The sequence below is a fragment of the Capra hircus genome, chromosome 29, assembly GCF_001704415.2.
Source record: "Capra hircus breed San Clemente chromosome 29, ASM170441v1, whole genome shotgun sequence".
In the NCBI taxonomy this organism is placed as follows: domain Eukaryota; kingdom Metazoa; phylum Chordata; class Mammalia; order Artiodactyla; family Bovidae; genus Capra; species Capra hircus.
The window spans coordinates 47,039,746-47,060,066 of record NC_030836.1 but is presented as its reverse complement, the minus strand read 5'-3'; the positions used below and the strand labels follow the sequence as shown (position 1 = coordinate 47,060,066).

Below are 20,321 nucleotides of genomic sequence, written 5' to 3'. Positions count from 1 at the left end.
GACTGCAGCTGCTGAATTTCAAAAACAGAATGAAACGTCTGACACATCTCCTTCTATGTACAATCAAGGCTACCACCTCAGTTATCAGGTGGCACATGCTTGCAAAAGGAAACGCTTTCCCTCATCTTCAAAACCAAATCAATACTTACCTTAAAACTTAGTGTCTTAAAGAAAACAAAGACTACATTCCAAAGTCCAATATAATTTATAAAAATATTATCAATGCCATTGTTCCCTGGCTCAAAGTACCAATCTGTTAAAGCTGGGGTTCCAAAGTCATCTGCAGAACTTCCCCCAACTGGGAATGTCTTTAATGAGGGTAAACTCAACTAAGCAGAAGTAGAAACCAGTCACAGGAATATTTCGGTTCTCTAACCACCCGGAGCTATCCAGGCGTAAGGCAACAACACGAACGTGGCAGGACAGCTGGGGCTGAGCTGAGGAGCCCGGGGAGCAGGCGCCGAGGGAGGTGCAGCGGTGTGGCAGGAAGCGGGGCTGAGGGCTGCGTGTCCCCTACGTCACCCCAGGCTGGAACTGGGAGCTGACGGGACAAACGAGCCAAAGCACTGTGGACGCAACCTCGTTCACTGGTGAGAGGCACGAGCGTGCCCCTTGGTCCACCATCACCAGCACAAGTGGAAGAGAGGTGCCTCACATCCTTCTGAATAAGTGGGCAAAGCCCCAGAGCACCGCAACCACAGAAATGTAATCTTGTAGAACCTACTAGATCCACCGTGTTCCTCTTGTTAGTTTCTCCCAAGGAACTCGTGCAGAACGTCTCCCATCGCTCCCTGACTTCATCTGGAAGATCTTCAGAGGGGAGAAAAAGAAAAAAGCATCATCACTACAGCGACTTACACACAGACAGACAGGGGGCACGAGAGGGCGCCACCATGCGGCTCGTCAGAGGTGAGCAAGCCCTGCGGGCTGGGCGCCGGGCTCTGGAGGCTCAGGGTTCTAGAGCCGTGCTCAGTCTGCACCCTGAGGACTTTCAGGAACCCCCCCACCCCGCCTCTGGTCTATGCTTGATGCCAAGAGCCCTAACCAGTTACCTGGATTTAACAATTTTTTTAGGATCTTTTGGCAAAAACTTAACCTGGAATATATTAATGTAAGTGTTTCCACTGAACTCTTTATAAAGGTGTGGGTAACAGTGGTCCTGCTCCACAGCCACGCGTGTCCAGGGAACACTGCACACACTGCCTCCTGCTCGCTCTCTTGAGAAATTCTGAGGGCATTTAGCCCATGGCTGCCCCATGGAACCCAGCGTGGGTTCTCAAGTTCCTCAAAGATAATGTTTTCTAAATACTTGTGTCATAGGACAACAAACGGATACATGTGCAATAATGAAATCTATCCTCTACAGAAAATTTAAAGAAAAGGAAACACAAATAGTTTTATGAGAAAATGAAACTACAGCTGCAATCTGGGAGCCCTTGCTAGACTGAAGTTGTTGTCTGACAATTCTGGTTTAAATATATGTGCATACACCCTCACACACACATCTGGGAGGCAACCACCATAAAACTAAGACTGCTCTAAAAGAACACACACATGACATGGCCAATTCACGCGTACGGCTAAGGACATACAGTGTGATGATACGGCTAATCTCTCTCTCAAGAAGCAAAATTCTCAGTGGGCAAGCCCCAGTTTTCTCCATCGCTGGGCCACAATCATGCCTTTACTGCACATTCAATAGGTAACAGCCTCTTGAACACAAACATTCTTAAGAGAGAAGTAGGATAGACTGGGAGCTGATTTTCAGCAAGCTAACAACTGAACAAACGCTGCACCACGAGGCTAAGACATTTTGACCTTGGAGTGAGTCACAGGACTAGTAATCCCGCTGGAGCACCCGGGGTTCTTCATGTTCTCATCCAGGAGGAGGTGGACTCAAGGCCGGGGAGCCAGTGTAAAAGGCATCCGCACAGCTTTTTCAAGGAACCTCGGGCTGATTACATTCAAATGCTAGTACAGAAAGAGTCTTTAAGGATATTGGCTAATAGCCCTCATTTTAGTAATAGATAGAAAAAAATGCTGATAAGTATCTTAATATGCTAGTGAAAGGAACTCAAATCCACAGGCCATGTGGGGGCCTTCAGGAAAAAAGAAAAATCAAGAGTAACTAACTGTAGCTCACGAGGCTCCACTGTCAGCCTATGAGTACTTCAAGCTCGCCACTTGTGAGCCATGCCCTTAGAGGACGAAAGTGGGTGACTCCAGTTCACGGCCAAGCCTGCTGATACTCAGTACAAGGACTGCAGAACTAAGAACGGAGATACAGCAAAGAGTCATATTGTTCAAACACATTCTCAACAGTCTCATTCAAATCTCCAGATAATGTGGAAGCAGAAGGAACTCCTTAGACAGCTGTTTAAAAAGCTATGAATCTTTCCACCCTACCCTTAACTCCTCCAATCCAACAGAAACGACGCTGCGAGCCCTGGCCCCGTTACCTCTGATGAGCTGCTGCACCGAGGCGCTGTTGGGGCCCTTCTCTGTGCTGTGCACGATGCAGTTGGCTATCCTCGTCAGGTGGCCCATGTAGCCATGCCGCCGACCTCCCTCGGCCCTGCCAGGGGGCAGAAGACAGATGTTCAGACTCCTGACAGGGTGGGGTGACGACGCAGCTGGGTAACTACTGTGGAGTTAAGCAATCATTCTAAAATCCGAGCCACCAAGGACAAGAACAGATAGGAGAGGAGGGTAAGGAGTCTTATTAGACTGGGGGCGGCGGGGATGGGCAGTGAAATGTGTGGCAGAAAACAGTCTACTCAAAAAAATTACACTGCAGCCCCTCTAGACAGGACAAATTTTGTTCAAGTATTCAAACCAACCGTCTTCAGTCACATATTATCTTTAAAAACAAAAGCCTGAACATTCACTGGCACCTGATGATTCTGTGGCTGTGACTTTCCTTTCTCTCTTTCTGTAAAACTATTTTTCAGACTAAATAAACTGTAGAGAACTGAGGTGAGACTTCTACTGGTTCACTTTGCTAAGACATGATATTAAATTTCAATCATATTCATCAATTACCAGAGAAAGTTATCTAGTAATGGCATTTCTTGAGTTAAAATGTTAGCTGATTCGAGGACTTGGCCAAGAGGAGAGGCAGTCAACTTGCATTTGGCCCATACACCACTGGGAACAGACATGCATGTTACTCCTCACCCCTTCCCTCACCAGAGTCTACTCTTCACAACCGACCCATCTTTACACTTAAGACTTCTCACATCACTGTGACCTCTCTACCTGAATATTTAAAAAGTGTCAATACTTTAAATTCTATGAAACAGAAGACTTTTGAATGCAGACAGGAGGGAAGAAACTGAAGAGATCTTTACTTAAAAGGAGACTCTTTCAGGAGCCACTTTACAGAGAAAAAAACCATATAATGCTTACAGGCCTGCCTCAAAAATAAAAGTATCTGCAATAAGCTTAGAGGTTCCACGGAGGCCTGCAGGCCAGAAGGCCCAGGGCGGACTTCAGCTGAGCTGCTAAGAGCCTCTCTCGTCGTTGTTCGGTCACTCAGTCATGTCCAACTCTGCGACCTCTTTCCGTTTCACAGCAAGATTCACAATAAGAACCTGAATGTTCATTCAGGGCAAATTCTTACAAACTCTGCTGTATTCCCTCACACCTCCACAAATGAAAACAAACACCCATTTCCAACCTTTTTGGCCCAAGGCTCCCAGTGTTCTTTACGCTTCCTGTTCAAGGAAACCTTAAAAAGCTCTTTCAGGACCCCCCAAGAAAGAAGAAATAACCTTAGCCAGGATTTCAGAGGCTAGAGCTCACGGGGAGCAGAGCACTGGTGAGACAAGGAGGCAGAGAGAGGAAGGGAGTCAAGGAAGGCGAAGATGGACCAGAGACGTCAGTCTGGCCACAGAAGGGTTCTCCTCGGAGGAGAGGACCTGAGCCCCAGCCACACTCAACTACAAGCCATCTTTCTCCACAAAGAATCAAAGCAAAGCCCTATCGGTTTTTAGTAAGTGATTTTTAAAAGAAATGTATACCCCAAAATGTATGCTTACATAAATCTGACTTAAAAGCAAACACAAGAATGCCTTGAGAGTGTTTCCCAAACACACCCCCTGCTGCAGAATCTATGGGAAGGCATAAAAGCTCCTTGGGCATTAGAGGGGAATGCTCATCCCAGACAACACTGCTAGGGGGTAACAAAGCCACTCACAGGCAGCAACAAATACCGCAAGTAATTGCGCCAATCAGCTAACGGAAATTTTCTATAAAAGGAAATACTAGGCAATTGTACCCTCCTCTAGCTCCAGGCACAAAGTGACTCTAGGAGCTAATTACCATCACGGAGGACTTGCCTTTGTCATTCTCTTCCTCCTTCCCATCATTCTCAGAAAAACCACCATTCACCAAGAAACAAGTTTCAAACGCAGCAGCAGAGGAGGGGCGCACTCCCAACCCCCGGTTTCCCCTCAAGACAGGTAGAAAGACAGGGAGATCTAAAAGTAAATTATTAGAAAAATACCTGTTAACAATTAAATAGTCTGGGAGTCCCCAGAGAGCCATCTGTAACTAACTGTAAAGCGGCCTGTACCGTGTAACTATATTCTCTGTGCCCTGTCTAGAGCAAGGGCGCACATTTTCTTCAAATTAAAAAGCACGGCTTCTCTGGAGGCTCAGTGGTGAGGAGTCCGCCTGCCAACACAGGACACACAGGTTCGGTCCCTGGTCCAGGAAGACCCCACATGTCTCGGAGTGGCAGCTGTTAAGCCTGTGCTCCAGAGTCCAAGAGCCACACCTACTAAAACCTGAGCGCCTAGAACCTGTGCTCTGGGACAAGAGAAGCCGCGGCAGTAAGAAGCCCAGGTGCTGGGGCTGGAGGGTGGGCCCCACGCCGCAACTAGTGCAAAAAGGCTCGCGCGGCAGCCAAGACCCAGCGCAGCCCAACACAAATAGCCAACCTGAACGCCTATCAGAGAGCAATATACTCACTGTTTCTTCTCGTTCATTTCCCAGGCGTCAAGTATTCGTTCTATTAACTGACATTTTTGAAAGAGCTGAATAAAAAAGAATGTTTCAGGTTAACATTGACATAAATGTCACAGTGTCAAAATTTTAAAGTGAAACAGAACTCTAGTTAAACAGAAAAGTGATACATAGCACTTTATACATACAACCCAGCAAGCTAAACAGCTGTGAATTATTGGCTAAATCAGATGCAATGTGATAAAATAACTGCTACCAGTGAGCAGCTGACCTCAAGCAAAGCCAGATTTTATTCTGAAATGGAATCATGCCCCAGCAAAAATTTAGTTCACAACCCACAGCAATATTGGTACTTTTCAAATGTGAGCAACACTTACTTCTACATGAACTAACATTATTACATTCTTATTAAAAACAGGTGTGGCTGGCCAATGACCGGAGCTGTGGGCTACTTTATCAGAATGTGCAAAGCCAGTCTCATTCAGATGTCATTTGTCTTCCCCATCTACTTGGTCACTCCAGGCTAGCCTTGCCCATCTTCAAGGTTTGGGGGTGACATAGCATGAGCGAGAGAATGTCTACAGTCACAGAACTGCAGAGCAAGAAGACACCTGAAGACGGACTCGGTAAAATCACCACCTCATATTTAACAGGAGACAACAGACCCCCGGAAGACGCGTGCTGACACGGCAGAGGACTCACCTCTCCCACTTTCAGTCACAGATTCAGCACCAAAAATGGAAACTCAGGCAAGCCAAATAACTGTTCAATGTTACTTAAATTTGTATTGTTTTTTAATTTCCAAAAGGTTTCTAAATCTTCCAATCTATTGAGTTTACTGAAACTTTTTCAAAAAGTTCATCTAATGGTGAATTGCCTAGGATATGATTTATAGAATCACTGGTTAAAAGTACAATCGAAATAAGACAGTTAAATCCTTAGATTCTGAAATCTCACCTCCTACCCTTAGACTTCAATTCACTTCATAACTCAAGTAGAAAACTACTATAACCAAGAGTGGCAGAAAAAGACACCAAGTAAGCTTACATGTTTCAATAACAAGTTGTCACCAGCAGAGTCTTGATCAGTAATTGTGCTATTTTCTGTGTTTTCAAAAGGACTTGCAAGAATCAGTGCAATGCAAATTTCCACTTGTGTATGTAAAAAGTTATTCCACGTGTATTTGAAGAACATGTCCTACAAAAAAAAAAGGAAAAGCAACGCTTTCTTTCACTGTCACCTCAATCTTTCAGCCACTACTTCAATACATTCACCAAATAATCAATTAACAAATGATGTGCTCATGGTACAATAAAACAAATTAAAAGGAATACATTATTTCTAAAGGCAGTTTAAAACGCCTTCATACACTAAATAGCATTATATTTGCTCATTCAACACATCAGAATTTGCAAGGAATCTAATAGAGACCAACAATGAATACGTAAAGACAATAAATTTCTTGGAGAAAATCTTTTTGTTTTCACAGTGTATCACTAATACAGATATTAAGTTTAGTAAATTTCCAATGATTTTCAAAGAAATTTATGAGATTTCATTTTGATTCAACAAAATGTTCACTGATGACTCCTGAGCAGTGCCCAGTACTAGTTGCAAGATACGGTCTCCAATGTCAAGGCGCTCACACCTTAAAAAAATAACCACTCGAGCGCTCGAAACTCGTGGAACTATCAGCAGACGGAGCAAAACAAGACAGTATGGCAGGAGGTGGTGTGTGGAGCTCCGGGAGGTGCAAGGGTTTTCCAGATTACCCAGAAAAGGCAAAGGGAGCAGAAAAGAAAACAGCTCCTAAAAGCACAAAACGCACAGCTGCAGTGTCTTCAGGATATCTCTGAGTCTGGTTATCCAATCTCAAAATGAAAAAGTAATGATTAATGATCCATTTAGAAGTCTTATCAAATTTAGCACTCAAAAGTAGCTCTAATATTAACAACAGAATGAATTAACAATAGCTGTACACTTATTAGTAGTAAGATTAAAGACTAGTAATTGATGACTTCAAGGAGACTCCCAAAGACAGGCGTGGGAAGTTATGTTCCTGTCAGAGGGTGAGGCAGAGACTCTGTCCACAGGGGGCAAGGGCTATGCTACCACACAAAGTGTGAGCCTGTGGCGCTCCTTCCTCTCCAGGGGGCCCTGCTCTCCGTGCCTTCTACCGCTGTGCCACTAACACGTCAGGCTGGAACACAGCTGACGTAGCTCAGCGATGCCACAAAGTGCAATGGCATGGCGGATAGAGCAGGCACGGGTTTCAACGTGGATGTGAATTCAAATCTTGGCTCCACCACTTACTAGCTGTACTCTGGGCATGATCTGAAAAAAAAACAGTTTTATACCCATGATCATAGGAGAAATGTATATGAAGTGCCCACTTGATGTCTCTCATGTGAAGAGCAAATACCAGGCCCTCCTCTGAAACGCATGCCAAATTCCCCTGGGGCACCGTGTGACCACCCTGGGAACCGCCTGTGCTATGGCAGACAGGTCAGAGCCGGCAGGGGCCCCAGGCCAGGCCCGTGGATCCCAAGCACAGGCCTCGGAGCTGGGGACCTCAGGAGTACAGGAAGTCCAGATAAGACGGTCTTAATACCCTCTACAGCTCTCTCTCAGTGCAAAAAAGACAAAAGCCTGTCCCCTGAAGACAAGCATTATGAAGGAAAACAGTGCTGCGGGCAGCAGCCACTTATGGCTCACACAACCCCCCAAAGAAAGTGACTGCACTCACTCCTGCCTCCACGGGAGACCAAGCTTTCGGAGGGAAATGTCTGTGTCTTAACTGTCCCAGAAATTCTCTATAACGCAGGCACAGATCTCTATGCAGAGCAACAATAAATCACTACTGAAAAATTAAAAGCACTCAAAACTGATGATAACCTCAAGGGCAAGACTGTTTGCACTCAGACCAAGAAAAGTCACTGACACATACTGTGAGTTTATGAGGTTCTACAATCAGCGATCTTATTTATAAAAGCTCAAGGGCAAGTGAAGACATCATTCAGGGACATCTTACCAGTATGACCCCAATGCTATTCAGCTCCATGAGGTCCCCGTTGATGCTGCTGGTATTTGTCTGGAGGAGGCTGGATACCAACCTAACCACACTCAGTCGGGTGTTCCCCACGGGGGGGTCCAGCACGCCCCACGTAGTCTTCATCACGCTTTTCTGAGAAAGAAAAAGCTTTCTGATTAGATTCAGTTCAGGACTTCCCTACTGGCCCAGTGCTCAAGAATCCGCCTGCCAACGCAGGGGACACAGGTTTGATCCCTGGTCCAAGAAGATCACACATGCCATGGGGCAACTAAGCCCACGTGCTGTGGGGTCCATGCTCCACAAGAAGAAGAGCTGTCTCAGGCAGAAGCCCTCACACTGCAACCAGAGGGCAGCCCCGACTCGCCGCAACTAGAGAAATACCTGCAGGCAGCAATGAAGACCCAGCACAACCAAAGATAAACAAATAAAGAAATTAAAAACCAGTTCAATAAACAAACGGTGCAGGAGTATGTACTAAGATATTACACTAGTTAAACTAAGCCCACAAACAACTTGGCCTAAATTCTACACCTGCAGAAAAATCCAAAACTGCTACTGATATCTTTAAGATATGATGAAGTAAATATAAGAGAAAAAAATAGGTAATTTCCCTAGACTACAGATTTTATAAGAAATCAAGTACCCCCCTGCCTTCAATATTCTAAACAAGCAGAAAGCTTGTCAAGTCCATGAAGAAAAAGCGCAATACTCCAAACCTGACCAGAAGGCTGAGAAACTAAGAGAAGTGACACGTGGTTTCGGAACACAGTCCTCAACCTCTGCCAAAACCGGGGTAAAAATGCAAACTCAGTAGCTGCCTCTGGGTCACAACCTAGAAGCAGGATCAACCTCAAACCTGCTTTCATCCATAAAAGGGAGTTTGTATTCTTTGAAATCACAGAAGATAGACCCAGAACATTTCAGAACTTTTAGAAGTTTGGCAGGAGACCCATGACAAAGTGAAAAGGGTGTCCTTTTCCATGTCCCCATCCAACAGGGCTTCCCAGCACCCCTGTCTGCTCTCCTCCAGGCCCAGGGGAAAGGGGAGCCACCCCCCACTCCCTGCAGCACAGTGCTACTGAGCATGGGCCTGCTCACATGCTGCCCTGTGCCGTGAAGCCAGTCAGGGGCTGAACTCACTGCCCCCAGCAGGGAAGAGTCCACACAAAACACTGTCTCACTTTGGAATCAACCCAAGAAGAGCACCAGGGTAAGAATCCACACGAGATGCTTTTCTGTCAACCGAGAAAGGAGACAGGGACACCTGAGACCCAGGTCAGGGGCGCCCGGCCACACCTCCTCCTCTCTCAGGCCCTCCCCCTCCTCCGACTTGCACTTCTTTTCTCCTGAACAAATCCTATTTCTTCCCTGGCTCTCCTGCCCTTCTCCCCAGGCCTGGCATGAAGGACGCCACCGGCCAACATCAGTAGGCGCCCTTTCCACGGCAGGCCCTGAGCACCCCAGCCTGTGCCCCAGACCACTGCCTGCTCGCTGGTCATGTGAGGAGACAATCTAGGAGCTGAACCAGACTCCAAGCACAATGGACATAAATTATTCTCTGCGCCCCCTCCACCAACTGGAAACACCTAGAGCAGAAGGGAGACACTACCACACACTATCCCCAGGAACTCGCTCCGCAGAGGCCGCAGAGATGCACTGTGTAAGCCTGAGATACCGGATGCAGTGAGGCACACAGGAGGAAAAACCAAAGTGAAGGAACCAGCGTGGGCGGCAGAACTCTCAAGGAACTGTCTTCCACCCCAGAGACACCACAAGGGAGCGCCTCGTCCCCCGGCCTCAGTCTGCAGCAATCCCAGGGGTAGCCGTGACAAAGGCTATGGGCCACGGACACCCTGCTTTTCTAAACCTTCACCGTCTGCGTTTTCAGTGGCTGCCTGAATAAACAGTCATTTCTGGATTAGCACACGGATGCCCCTGACAGAAAAACTAACTCTCCAAGTCATAATCAACCCACCACTTCTTAAATGACAATCTGTCCATCAGGCAGTTACACTGCTCCAACTCTTGAGTAAGACAACTTCCAAGATTAGTTTCTTGAAGATTAGCGTGTACCTCAAAGATGTGAAAATAACATGCTATTAGAAGAAAACTATTTTACTTGCATGTAAATACACAGAATTTATAGGAAAAAAAAAAGGAACAAAAAACTGAGTTTTCTAAGCAGGTAAGTATCTTACTTAATTTACTTAATTCTATTCCATTCATCAATTTAGACACTATATACAGATAAAAGCCAATTTAAAAACCAGTTCAAAAGCAATGAAAACAATGGCCCTTTTAACATACTTTGCACAAGGTGGGTGGGTCACAGCCGGTTCTTTAACTCAGAAGGTTCATCTACCTTCTAACAGCTGAAATCAAACTACGGAACTGTTCAATGATGCTTCAGAGAGCTGCCTTACCTTGGGGGGCTCAAGCAGGAGTTCGTGAAAAGATCCAAGTCTTCCTCGAATGGCTTCTAGAACACTCTTGTTGACCGAACAAGCTGAATGACTCATGCCTGGTGGGCAGATCTCTATATGGCCTTCAAATCTTGAAACAAAGCAAGTTAATTTTATTATTTCAGAACAAACCATTCAAGGTGCTCTGTAACAGCGTGTGGTAGTGGCTGAGTCACATGGTCATGCCTGACTCTTGCAACCACATCGACTACAGTCCAACAGGCTCCTCTATTCGTGGGATTTTCCAAGCAAGAGTACTGGAGTGGGTTGTCATCTCCTCCTCCAGGGGATCTTCCTGACTCACATCGGCAGGCAGGTTCTTTACCAACTGAGCCACCAGGGAAACCCGCATCAGAGTACAGAGATATTCAAAACGACTATGGAATATATGTAATTATATCAAAATTTCTGGAAGGATAGGAAGAGGACATAATAAAACCTTGATGGGGATCAGCTGACATGACCAGAAATCCAACATATGCTGTCAGGGGAGAAATTATATGCCATTTCCTCCCATTTTCTCTGAACTTTCTAGCTCCTTGCACCTACTGTACTAACACCATGTCTCTAACCAGAAAATGTGGAAAGCAACCAGAGACCCCTGAACAAAAGCGCATACCATCCTTGCCTACCACTGGATGACTGTTAATAATAAACAGGCCTGGGATTTCCCCGGTGCTCCAGTGGTTAAGAATCGGCCTGCCAACGCAGGGGACACAGCTTCGATCCCTGGTCCAGGAAGATCCCACATGCTGTGGGGCAACTAAGCTCATGTGCCACAACTACCAAACCTGGGCACCCTAGAGCCTGTCTTCCATGCCACATGCAGCAATGAAGACCCAAAGCAGCCAAAATAAATAGGCCTGTATTGCTCTAGGATTCTCTCAACTAATCCATCGATATCGCTTCTTTAAAAGGAGTATATTAATGTTCTGTATAAAGCTCTATCTATAGTCATTATAAGTGGCTTGGAGCATCCCTCGTGGCTTTGCAGTAAAGCGTCTGCCTACAACACGGGAGACCAGGGTTCAATCCCTGGGTCGGGAAGATTCCCTGGAGAAGGAAATGGCAACCCACTCCAGTATTCTTGCCTGGAAAATCTCATGGATGGAGAAGCCTAGCAGACTACAGCCCATGGGGTCACAAAGAGTCGGACACGACTGAGCAACTTCACTTTCTTTCACTTATAGTCATTATAAACCCTTTTTCTTAGGAAAACAATGACAAAATTGCCTTCATAAAATCAGTGTTAGGAAGCACGGGGATTCTCAAAGTTGGGGGACAGAAGGGAGGGGTGTAACAATGCGGGTGCACAGTTCAGGTTAAAAGATAAACCCGGGAGTGGTGTGTCAGTGCAAACTCGCTGCCAACAGCATAGCTGCTGGAGCAAGGCCTGCGCCGAATCCTGGCCCTTGGCTCACCAGCTATTTGTCCTGATACGGAAAGAACGGCGCCCCCAGGACTGTCGGGGGCCATGCTGGCACCGAGGGCCGAGAGCAGAGCCCGGCACAGCTGACACCTGGAGGAGGGACCGTTACGACAGCCATCTGAAAACATTTCACACGTGCAAGTGATTTCCAAGAGCTACACATAACAGTGTTCAGAAATGCAATTACACAAAGGGCGCGTGGGCAGGGGAAAGGACTTCTGCTTTGATTATAGTGCTTTTTACTGTGTAGGGGTTTTAATAATTTATGTGGCCAGACATAGCATTCTTCACTGCAATTTCTGTCCAGGAAGCCAGACTTTGAAACTTCTTCACAATGTCATATCCTATGAGCTTCTGTATGCTTTTCCTCTAGTATTTTTCATTTATCTGGAATTTATTTTTATGCAAAACAGGCATAGACACTGGATTTCTTCCCCAAGTGGCGAGTCGCTTTCTAAGCTACATTTACGACCTGCTTTTCCCCACTTGTGTGAAAATACCATACAAAAACTTATACTCAAAATCCTTACTCATTCACATAAGTTTCATTTGTTCATCTGATAAATACTGGTGGTGGTTCAGAGGCAAAGTTGTATCTGACTCTTGCAACCCCACGGTCTGTAGCCTAGCAGGCTCCTCTGTCCGTGGGATTTTCCAGGCAAGTATACTAGAGTAGGTTGCCATTCCCTTCTGCAGGGGATCTTCCCAACCCAGGGACAGAAGCCCAGTCTCCTGCATTGCTGGCAGATTCTTTTTACCAACTGAGCTGTTCATCTAATAAATACTTAGTGAGCATAAACTTATCTACCTGCCTTGACTCAGGTACAACAGTCAATATCCACGGTGTTTCTCACATTTTGGTTCTTTAAAATGTATGTAAAAACCCACCAAATCCAAAACAAAACTCACACTGACATTCCAAGCAGAGGTATGTTAAATGTGGAACTCAGACTTGGACAGGCGCAGGCTGTGGCGGCTGCTGGGGCGCCGGCAGGCAGCGCTCTTCTTCCTCTGCTGAAGCTAGTGCCCAGACACACCGCGGCTCCCTCACGCTCACCAGGGGAAGACACTCTGCCTGCGCACAGCTTTGGGTGATTACGAGTAAAGCGCGCGCAAACATTCACTTCTGAGTTTGTGTAGTTTTCACTTCTCGGGGGTAGATATCTAAGAGGGCTAGATGACAAAGGTCCGTTATTTAAAGACTGCCAGGTGCGTGCAGAAGGAGGCCACGTGGCTCTCCATCCCCGGCGGGCCGTGTGCAGCTTCACTGTTGCCAGCGCCGGCTAGTTGTTTATGCATATCTGGTTTAGCTACGCTTAGTGGGCTGAATGGTGCCCCTGCCTCCAAAACGCACTGTCCACCTCCTAGTCCCCAATCTGGATGCCTAGGTTTCCTTCCTGCCTCACGACCAACAGCATGAGCCCAAAAAGAACTGGTGAGGGGGATATTCTCGCCATGGCCCCTGATTTTAGGGGCTATGATTTCAGCCTCTACCACTAAGAATGACGGCGCTCAAAGATTTTCTGTTTCTCAGTTCCCAAGTTCCTTTGTATTTCTTATTTGCAGACGTTTTATCATAAAAGGCTTTAATGAAATGGTCACACGGTTTTACTTCTTCAGTTTGTTGATACGAGTTACATTGATTTTTATAAAAACTATTTTTATACAGTGGCTTTCAGTTCAAAGAATGGAGGCCAAAGTACAGACTGGCCATCTGCCCCCTGCCCTCACAAATGCCCAGCCTCGCCACTACCAACATCCTCCACCAGAGCATTCACTGCAACCCCTGAACTGTGCTGACACATCCCCATCACCCAGAGCCCGCGTCCTGCACGGTGCGCTTCTGATGGTGTACGTTCCATGGGTCTGGACAAATAATGACCTGTATGGGGCACTAAGATATTACACAGAGGATTTTCACAACTCTAAAGGTCCTGAGCTCCACCTGTTCACTTCGCCCCCACCACCACCCTCTGGTCATCAGTGATCTTTTTACTGTCTCCACAGTAAAATGAGACATTTTCCAGAAGGTTATGTAGCCTTTTCAGATTGACTTCTTTCCCTTTTTCACTTGCATTCAAGGTTCTCCATGTCTTTTCATGGCTGGAGGGCACCTTCTCTTTAGGGCTGAATAATATTCCACTGTATGGATGAACCATAGTTTGTTTATCCACTCACTTACTGAAGACATCTTAGCTGCTTCCAAGTTGTGGCAAGGGTGGGTAGAGCTGCTAAACAACCACGTGTAGGTTTTTGTGAACATACGTTTTCTACTCCTTTGGGTGAATACCAAGGAACATAACTGCTGGGGCTGTGTGGTGAGAGTGTGTTTGGTTTTGTAAGCAATTGCTGGACGGCCTTTCCAAGTGGCTGCAGCATTTTGCGTTTCCACCAGCAAGGGATGAGAGCTCCTGCAGATTCGCGGGCCTGCCAGCACTTGGTGCTGTCAGTCAGGTCCAGTGAATTGCTAGCATTGTGCTTCTTACTGATTTCTGTCTAAATGTTATGTCTGTTTCTGAGAATAGTTTAGACTTACAGAAAAACTGCAAAAGTACTAGAGTCCCCATATGACCTATACTCGATTTCCCCCATCATTATCTTACATTTATCAAAATTTATTCACCAATACTCACACGTAAAATCCACACTTCACTCAGATTTCCGTGTGTTCACCTCAAGTTGCGTCTCTATCTGGAGTCCATCCAGGACGCCTCACTATGTTTACCATCAAGAGTCCTCTGTCCTTCGCCTCCTCTTGGCTCTGACAGTTACTCGAACTTTCCTGGCCAGGCACTCCACAGAGTGTCCCTCAGCTGGGACCTGGTCTTGCACTTCTCTCATGACCGTGGGTTTTTGAGAGGAAGACCACACAAGTAAGACGCCATTTTCATTACGCACCGTCACTGCAACTCAACAATGGCTGCTGACTTTGCGCGTCTGGCTGAGAAGTGCTGGTTGCAGCTGTCCTTCCACAGTGCACTTCCTAGAAGGAAGTCATGAGGCGCCAGCTACAAGCAAAGAGTGCAGAGTTTTGCTCTTCCTCCTAGAGATGGGGTTAGGAACTACTTGGAATTCCGCCACACGCGAGAGCTGTCTCTTCTTCCCCGTTTATTCGTTCCACCATCTATTTGTGTCAGTATGGATTCATGGTTAAGTTATTTCATGCAGCTGCTTCGTGTTATAATACAGTGCTGCTTTATTCTATTGTGCAAGTACTGGCAGTCCCAGCTTGGCTAACGGCAGCTCTTTCAGTTGCCTCCTGTGTCCTGCTCACAAACCCTTACTGTGGGTTTTTTCCTCTTTTTTTTTAGTCATCTTGCACATGGGTTCTTGGTTCCCTGACCAGGGATGAAACCTGCGTCCCCTGTATTGGAAGCACGGAGTCTTAACCATTGGACCTCCAGGGAAATCCCTGTGGGTCTTCCTTGTAGAGCACGTCCTTAGTCTCTACACTACGCGACGCTCCACACTCATCTCACGTATGTCTTACCCCAGTGGTAGAACCAGCCATTTCTCCAGAGCCCTGATTCCTTCACTGGAGGGCAGGGTTAGAAACCAAGATCTGGGCACACGGTGCACTTGTTTCTGCTGGTACATCATGGCTTCTGGACCTCACAAAGCGACTGCCGCCTGGGTCTAACTTCATATTTCACTGTAGGTAATTTCTAGCGTCCTACACTGACTCTCTCCTCAACTATGTCAACGCTCACAAAGGAGCCCAAAGATATTTTCCATTTCTAGCATTTCCAGATGATCTTCCATAGCTCTGCTAAAATTCTCCATCTGTCCACAGATTGCTGCTCACTCTTCCCACAAGTCTTTAACATATCAATCCGTTTTTTGTAAAATTCCCTACCAGATAGTTCCAACACTTTTGACTCTAGTTCTATTGACTGCTTTTTCTCTTGAGAGCATGTCAGCTTCTTTTTATTTGGCTTCTTCATCTTGCAATTTTTTGGTTGAAACGTGGACATGCTGTGTAAGACAACAGAAACTGATTTAACTAGTACTTGTCTGCAGCGGACACACCTCTCTTGCCCTAAGTCTTTAGTGTGAAGTTTGGGGATCAATTTACAGTCAGCAGCGGAGCTAGGTTCGGGCTCTGCTGTTGCTGTGACTGTTTTTTCTCAGTGTACCATGACTCAAACTTGTCTCACTTTACTCTGTATTTATAGTTACGGCTGGACCGCCAGGTCTTCCTCAGCGTCTGCTCTGCCCTCAGCTGAAGTTCCTCCTTCAAGCTCACTCCCGTGCTGACGGGCTCCCTGCGCCAGGCCGCAGCCTCCCCTCCATCAGCACTTGACTATACCCGCTCCAGTGTGGTGGCCCGGAGCGACTATACCCGCTCCAGTGCGGTGGCCTGGAGCGGGGGAGGCGTGGGAGGAACTATTGTTCTGGCTCAGCCTCAGGCACCAGAAATGCCCCTGGGCCTCAGGAATGGGCCATCTCTGCGAACCCACCCTTACTTCAGGGACAGGGGCTCTCTAACAGCCTAAATGTGTCCCTGCTTGTCCTGCGGGATAGAGGTTCTTTCCTGGTCCCTTCCCCCCACCGCCAATGGTCCCCATGCATGCTAAGTCGCTTCAGTCATCTCCGACTCTTTGTGAGCCCATAGACTGTAGCCCGCCAAGCTCCTCTGTCCATGGGATTCTCCAGGCAAGAGTACCAGAGTGGGTGTGAGTGCCCTCCTCCAGGGGATCTTCCCCACCCGGGGATCAGCCCCCGTTTCTTATGCCTTCTGCAGCAGCAAGCAGGCTCTTTACCACAAGCGCCACCTGTAAGCCCCCACCTGTGCCTTCAGGGTTACAGGGTTGCTGCCCTTTGCCCAGTGGCTTAACAGACAGCAGCCAGCATGTCCTGAGCAGGGCTAACAAGTGAATGCAAAGTCCCGTGTCCACAGTTCTCAGGGCACCCTTGCTCTCCCTGCACCTGGGGCACTTACGGCATTAAGTAACCTACTATCACTCTCTGTTTATTAAAAACATATCGGAACCATCACCTCTTAAGCTGAAAAATGGACTATATGAAAATACCTCAGTTCCTCAGTAGAAGATAAGAGTTACACTGTGCACTAACTTACCCCTTCTCTCCATATTTCTTGAGTTTTATTAAAATAATCTGGAATTTACTGTGTTTTTTCAACATCTGACTTGTTCAAGTCTTTCCTAATAGTCACAGGAATTTTCACATCCCTGTTGCATTTATCATTACTTTCACCGATATATTTCTTTATCTTAAGTTCTTTACTCTACCTTACTTTTTCTGTTTGACTTTGATAAAGTTCATCTTCAAGTAACTGACCCCAGGAACGGATGGAGCACTGAGGTCTCATATGACTGAAAATGCCTCATGCCCTCACACAGCAATCAAAGTATTTCAGGGTCACAATTCTGCCCTCTGTCTGTTGGTGTTTATGCAACTTCACAAATGAGATGTCTGGCAATCTGATCTGCTTTGTAGTTAACCCATTTTTTCTTGTTCAAATAGTTTTAAGATTTACCCTTTACCCTAGGGACTCAGAAATCTCCTAAGGATAAGGCTAAGATTTTAGCCATCCACCACCCCTCCGTCCGCCCCTCTTTAAAGTTAAGCCTGCTTAGTGTCTGATCACCCTTTGTGGTCTGGGGGTAAGTTCCTTCTGATCAGGAATTTCTTCTGTCATTTCTTTTACTGTCGTATCATTTCTGTTCTCAAGCCAAAGTCATCCACATAAATCTCACAGCGCCAGCTCATGTGCTTTTAAAGGATTTTAAGAGAGGATGCAACTGCCTTACACCAGGAGTAGCAAGATAACATTCCTGTACCACCTGATTAATACCGTAAGTTACTGGTTACATTATTTAAACTAGGAATTAACAGGGAAGTCAGAACTGCAGATACAATCCCAAGATTACAATACACTTGAAGCACTGCTGCCACACTGACATTCCACGATCAAGCAACCAGAGATGAAGACGACGGGAATAGAGATGGAGACGCTGGGAAGCAGGGGCTGATACGGCTGTGTTTACTGTTTTGCTAGGAACCAAATGACACCATTAAACGTAACTCCAGAAGTCCTGGGCCGCCAAATTCGCTTATGCGGACAGCAGACCTTGCTGCTCCTTCACGTCATGCCTCTGCTTCACAGGATGGACCCAATGGTGAAGAGGAAAAGACAAATCCTAATCGCTAAACCACACGCTCCTGGAACACGAATATATGCCTACCTCTTCAAATTCTCATTCTCAGGAAACAATCTGGAAAACTCTGACAATAAGTAAATCAGCTTTAGGTATAAAACTGTAAAGAATATGACAAATATTAAATGACTTGTCCAGAGGCACACAAATAGGAAAAACAGACTATCTTTCTGATTCTTAAACACACCTAAAATTTTCCTTAAGGCCTCAAGCCACCTGTCCATCCATTTTTAAACAGCCTAATGAACTGCAGTGCCTCACATGTGAAGCCTCAATTAGCGCAGAGAGGACAGAAGAGCCCTGAATCGCCACTTGGAGGAGAACTGCACACCAACCGGAACAGCTATTCTCAATTTTCACAAACAAGAAATAAGCTTCTCCTGAATGTGAGCCATTCTGCATGGGTTTGACTTATTATAGTAGTATTTTGGTAATGAGTACAAAAACTCAAATAACAAGAATCCAAATGTTGCCAATAGTGTTTACTAAAGCATCTTTTTCAACTATATCTATGTACTGCATTCATATAAAACTATTCATACAGTAGAAAAATATTCAACAAATGAAATTCAAGGGCATGATACTGTAGTAATAAACCACTAACTTAATTCTTAGTTTTTAAAAATTCTAAAAGGAAAACCAAATGACTCATTTCATGAAACAGAAGGAAAACTTACGTTGGTCGCCGTGTCTCAAGTAAAGTCAACAATATCTGGATTGCACTGACTATGGCCGATTCATTTTTCTCCGTGTGGAAAATATTTGATAGAAGCTGCTCTATAATTTCTTGCCTAGGGAAACAAATCAACAGTCAAGTGCTAACTGTAATGTTATTTAACACTAACAACTTCGGAAGAAAAGGTCACAGTAATACAAGTACTATATAAGAATGTACTTAATCAACCAAGATCTAAAACAGGTACAAGAGAATATCGATTGCTGCATTTTGCCCTAAAATTAAAACCTGGTAAATAAATCAAAGTAACTTGGCAGAAGTGAAATGGATCTGAATGAACTGCTACACATCAAGTATTCTCCACAAGCCCTCCCCAGGACACTCTCCTATGCATGTAAACAGGTCACAATTAAGGTAAAATACAATAGGAACCTGTTAGGTAAATTTATACACATGTTCTCAAGGAAAACTTGCTTCCCAGGCTCTCAGTAATTTTTAGGACCCATGCGGATTAAGAAGCACAATCTCTCTTGCACTGTGACTGACAGCTGGTTGTTCCTGTCGCTCGCCTGACACACACCAGTCTCCCCACAGTACAGTGGGCTCAACGGATACTAACACCAGCTCCTCCACCAGGTCAGGATGGCAAGCAGGGAATAAACTCTTCCTCTCTGGGGGAAGCAAACAAAACTGGCATCTAACCTAACTTCAGAGGATCCCCTCGCAGGAAGCAGTCTTCCAGTACTCCCAGCCAGCACTCAAACTGCTTAGAAGACCTCTAAACAGTACTGTAAAAGTCACTCAACACACAGCAGTCTACAGAATAAATATTACACTTGGAATTGAGCTCTGAAAAACAGGCTGCTTTTCTTTTTACAGTAAACCCATATATTCTTCAAATAGCAGCCTCACCCCAGAGAGAGGTACCAAGCAGCACCTGTGACCATGGAACACTCAGAAGGTACCAGTCTGAACCCATATGAGTATAAAGTACACGCTGGATTTCCCAAACTTTGTACACAGAAGTGAATGTAGAATATCTCATTAATAATTTTAAATAAACACATGTTGAAATATTTTTGTATCTATAAATAATATATATGTATATAAATATATATTTTGTATAAATTATAAATATATATGTAGCTATTTTAGAATATATAAAAATTTCACCTATTTTTTTACTTTAATATGGCTACTAGAAAAATTTTAATTACATGCGACTTTTATTGTATTTTTATTAGACAACGCAATCATGTACCATATGAAATTACTGACAGCCCACATTTTTTAACCTACTTGAATGGCAACTTCACATGGCTCAACCTCATACTAGTATAATTACTAGTACTGTATGGAGTACATAAGTCACAATGACAAGGATAACTAACACGGGGCAGGTAAGATGACATTTTACTCAGAAGCTGACAATCTCTTAAGTTTTGCTACTCGAGAGAACTAGTGAGAAGGGCCTTCCCAGCCAAAAGATGGAAATGAGCCTCAATACATAGGAAGACTAAAAAAAGTTCTAACAAAGTCACTAAAAAGAACA

General features: G+C 45.4%; 1 protein-coding gene across 8 annotated transcripts in view; it reads right to left on the bottom strand.

Annotated features, from left to right (window-relative positions):
* Window positions 1-20,321, bottom strand: part of PPP6R3 (protein phosphatase 6 regulatory subunit 3) — a 122,277-nt gene that overhangs the window by 35,147 nt on the left and 66,809 nt on the right. For all 8 annotated transcript variants that reach the window (XM_018043013.1, XM_018043012.1, XM_018043015.1 and 5 more), the window contains 7 exons: window positions 18,771-18,884; window positions 10,444-10,573; window positions 8,000-8,152; window positions 6,016-6,165; window positions 4,975-5,039; window positions 2,460-2,575; window positions 725-810 (listed from right to left, as the gene is read on the bottom strand). In XM_018043013.1, coding sequence (XP_017898502.1) covers window positions 725-810; window positions 2,460-2,575; window positions 4,975-5,039; window positions 6,016-6,165; window positions 8,000-8,152; window positions 10,444-10,573; window positions 18,771-18,884 — 814 coding nt within the window. The remainder of the gene's footprint in view (window positions 1-724; window positions 811-2,459; window positions 2,576-4,974; window positions 5,040-6,015; window positions 6,166-7,999; window positions 8,153-10,443; window positions 10,574-18,770; window positions 18,885-20,321) is intronic.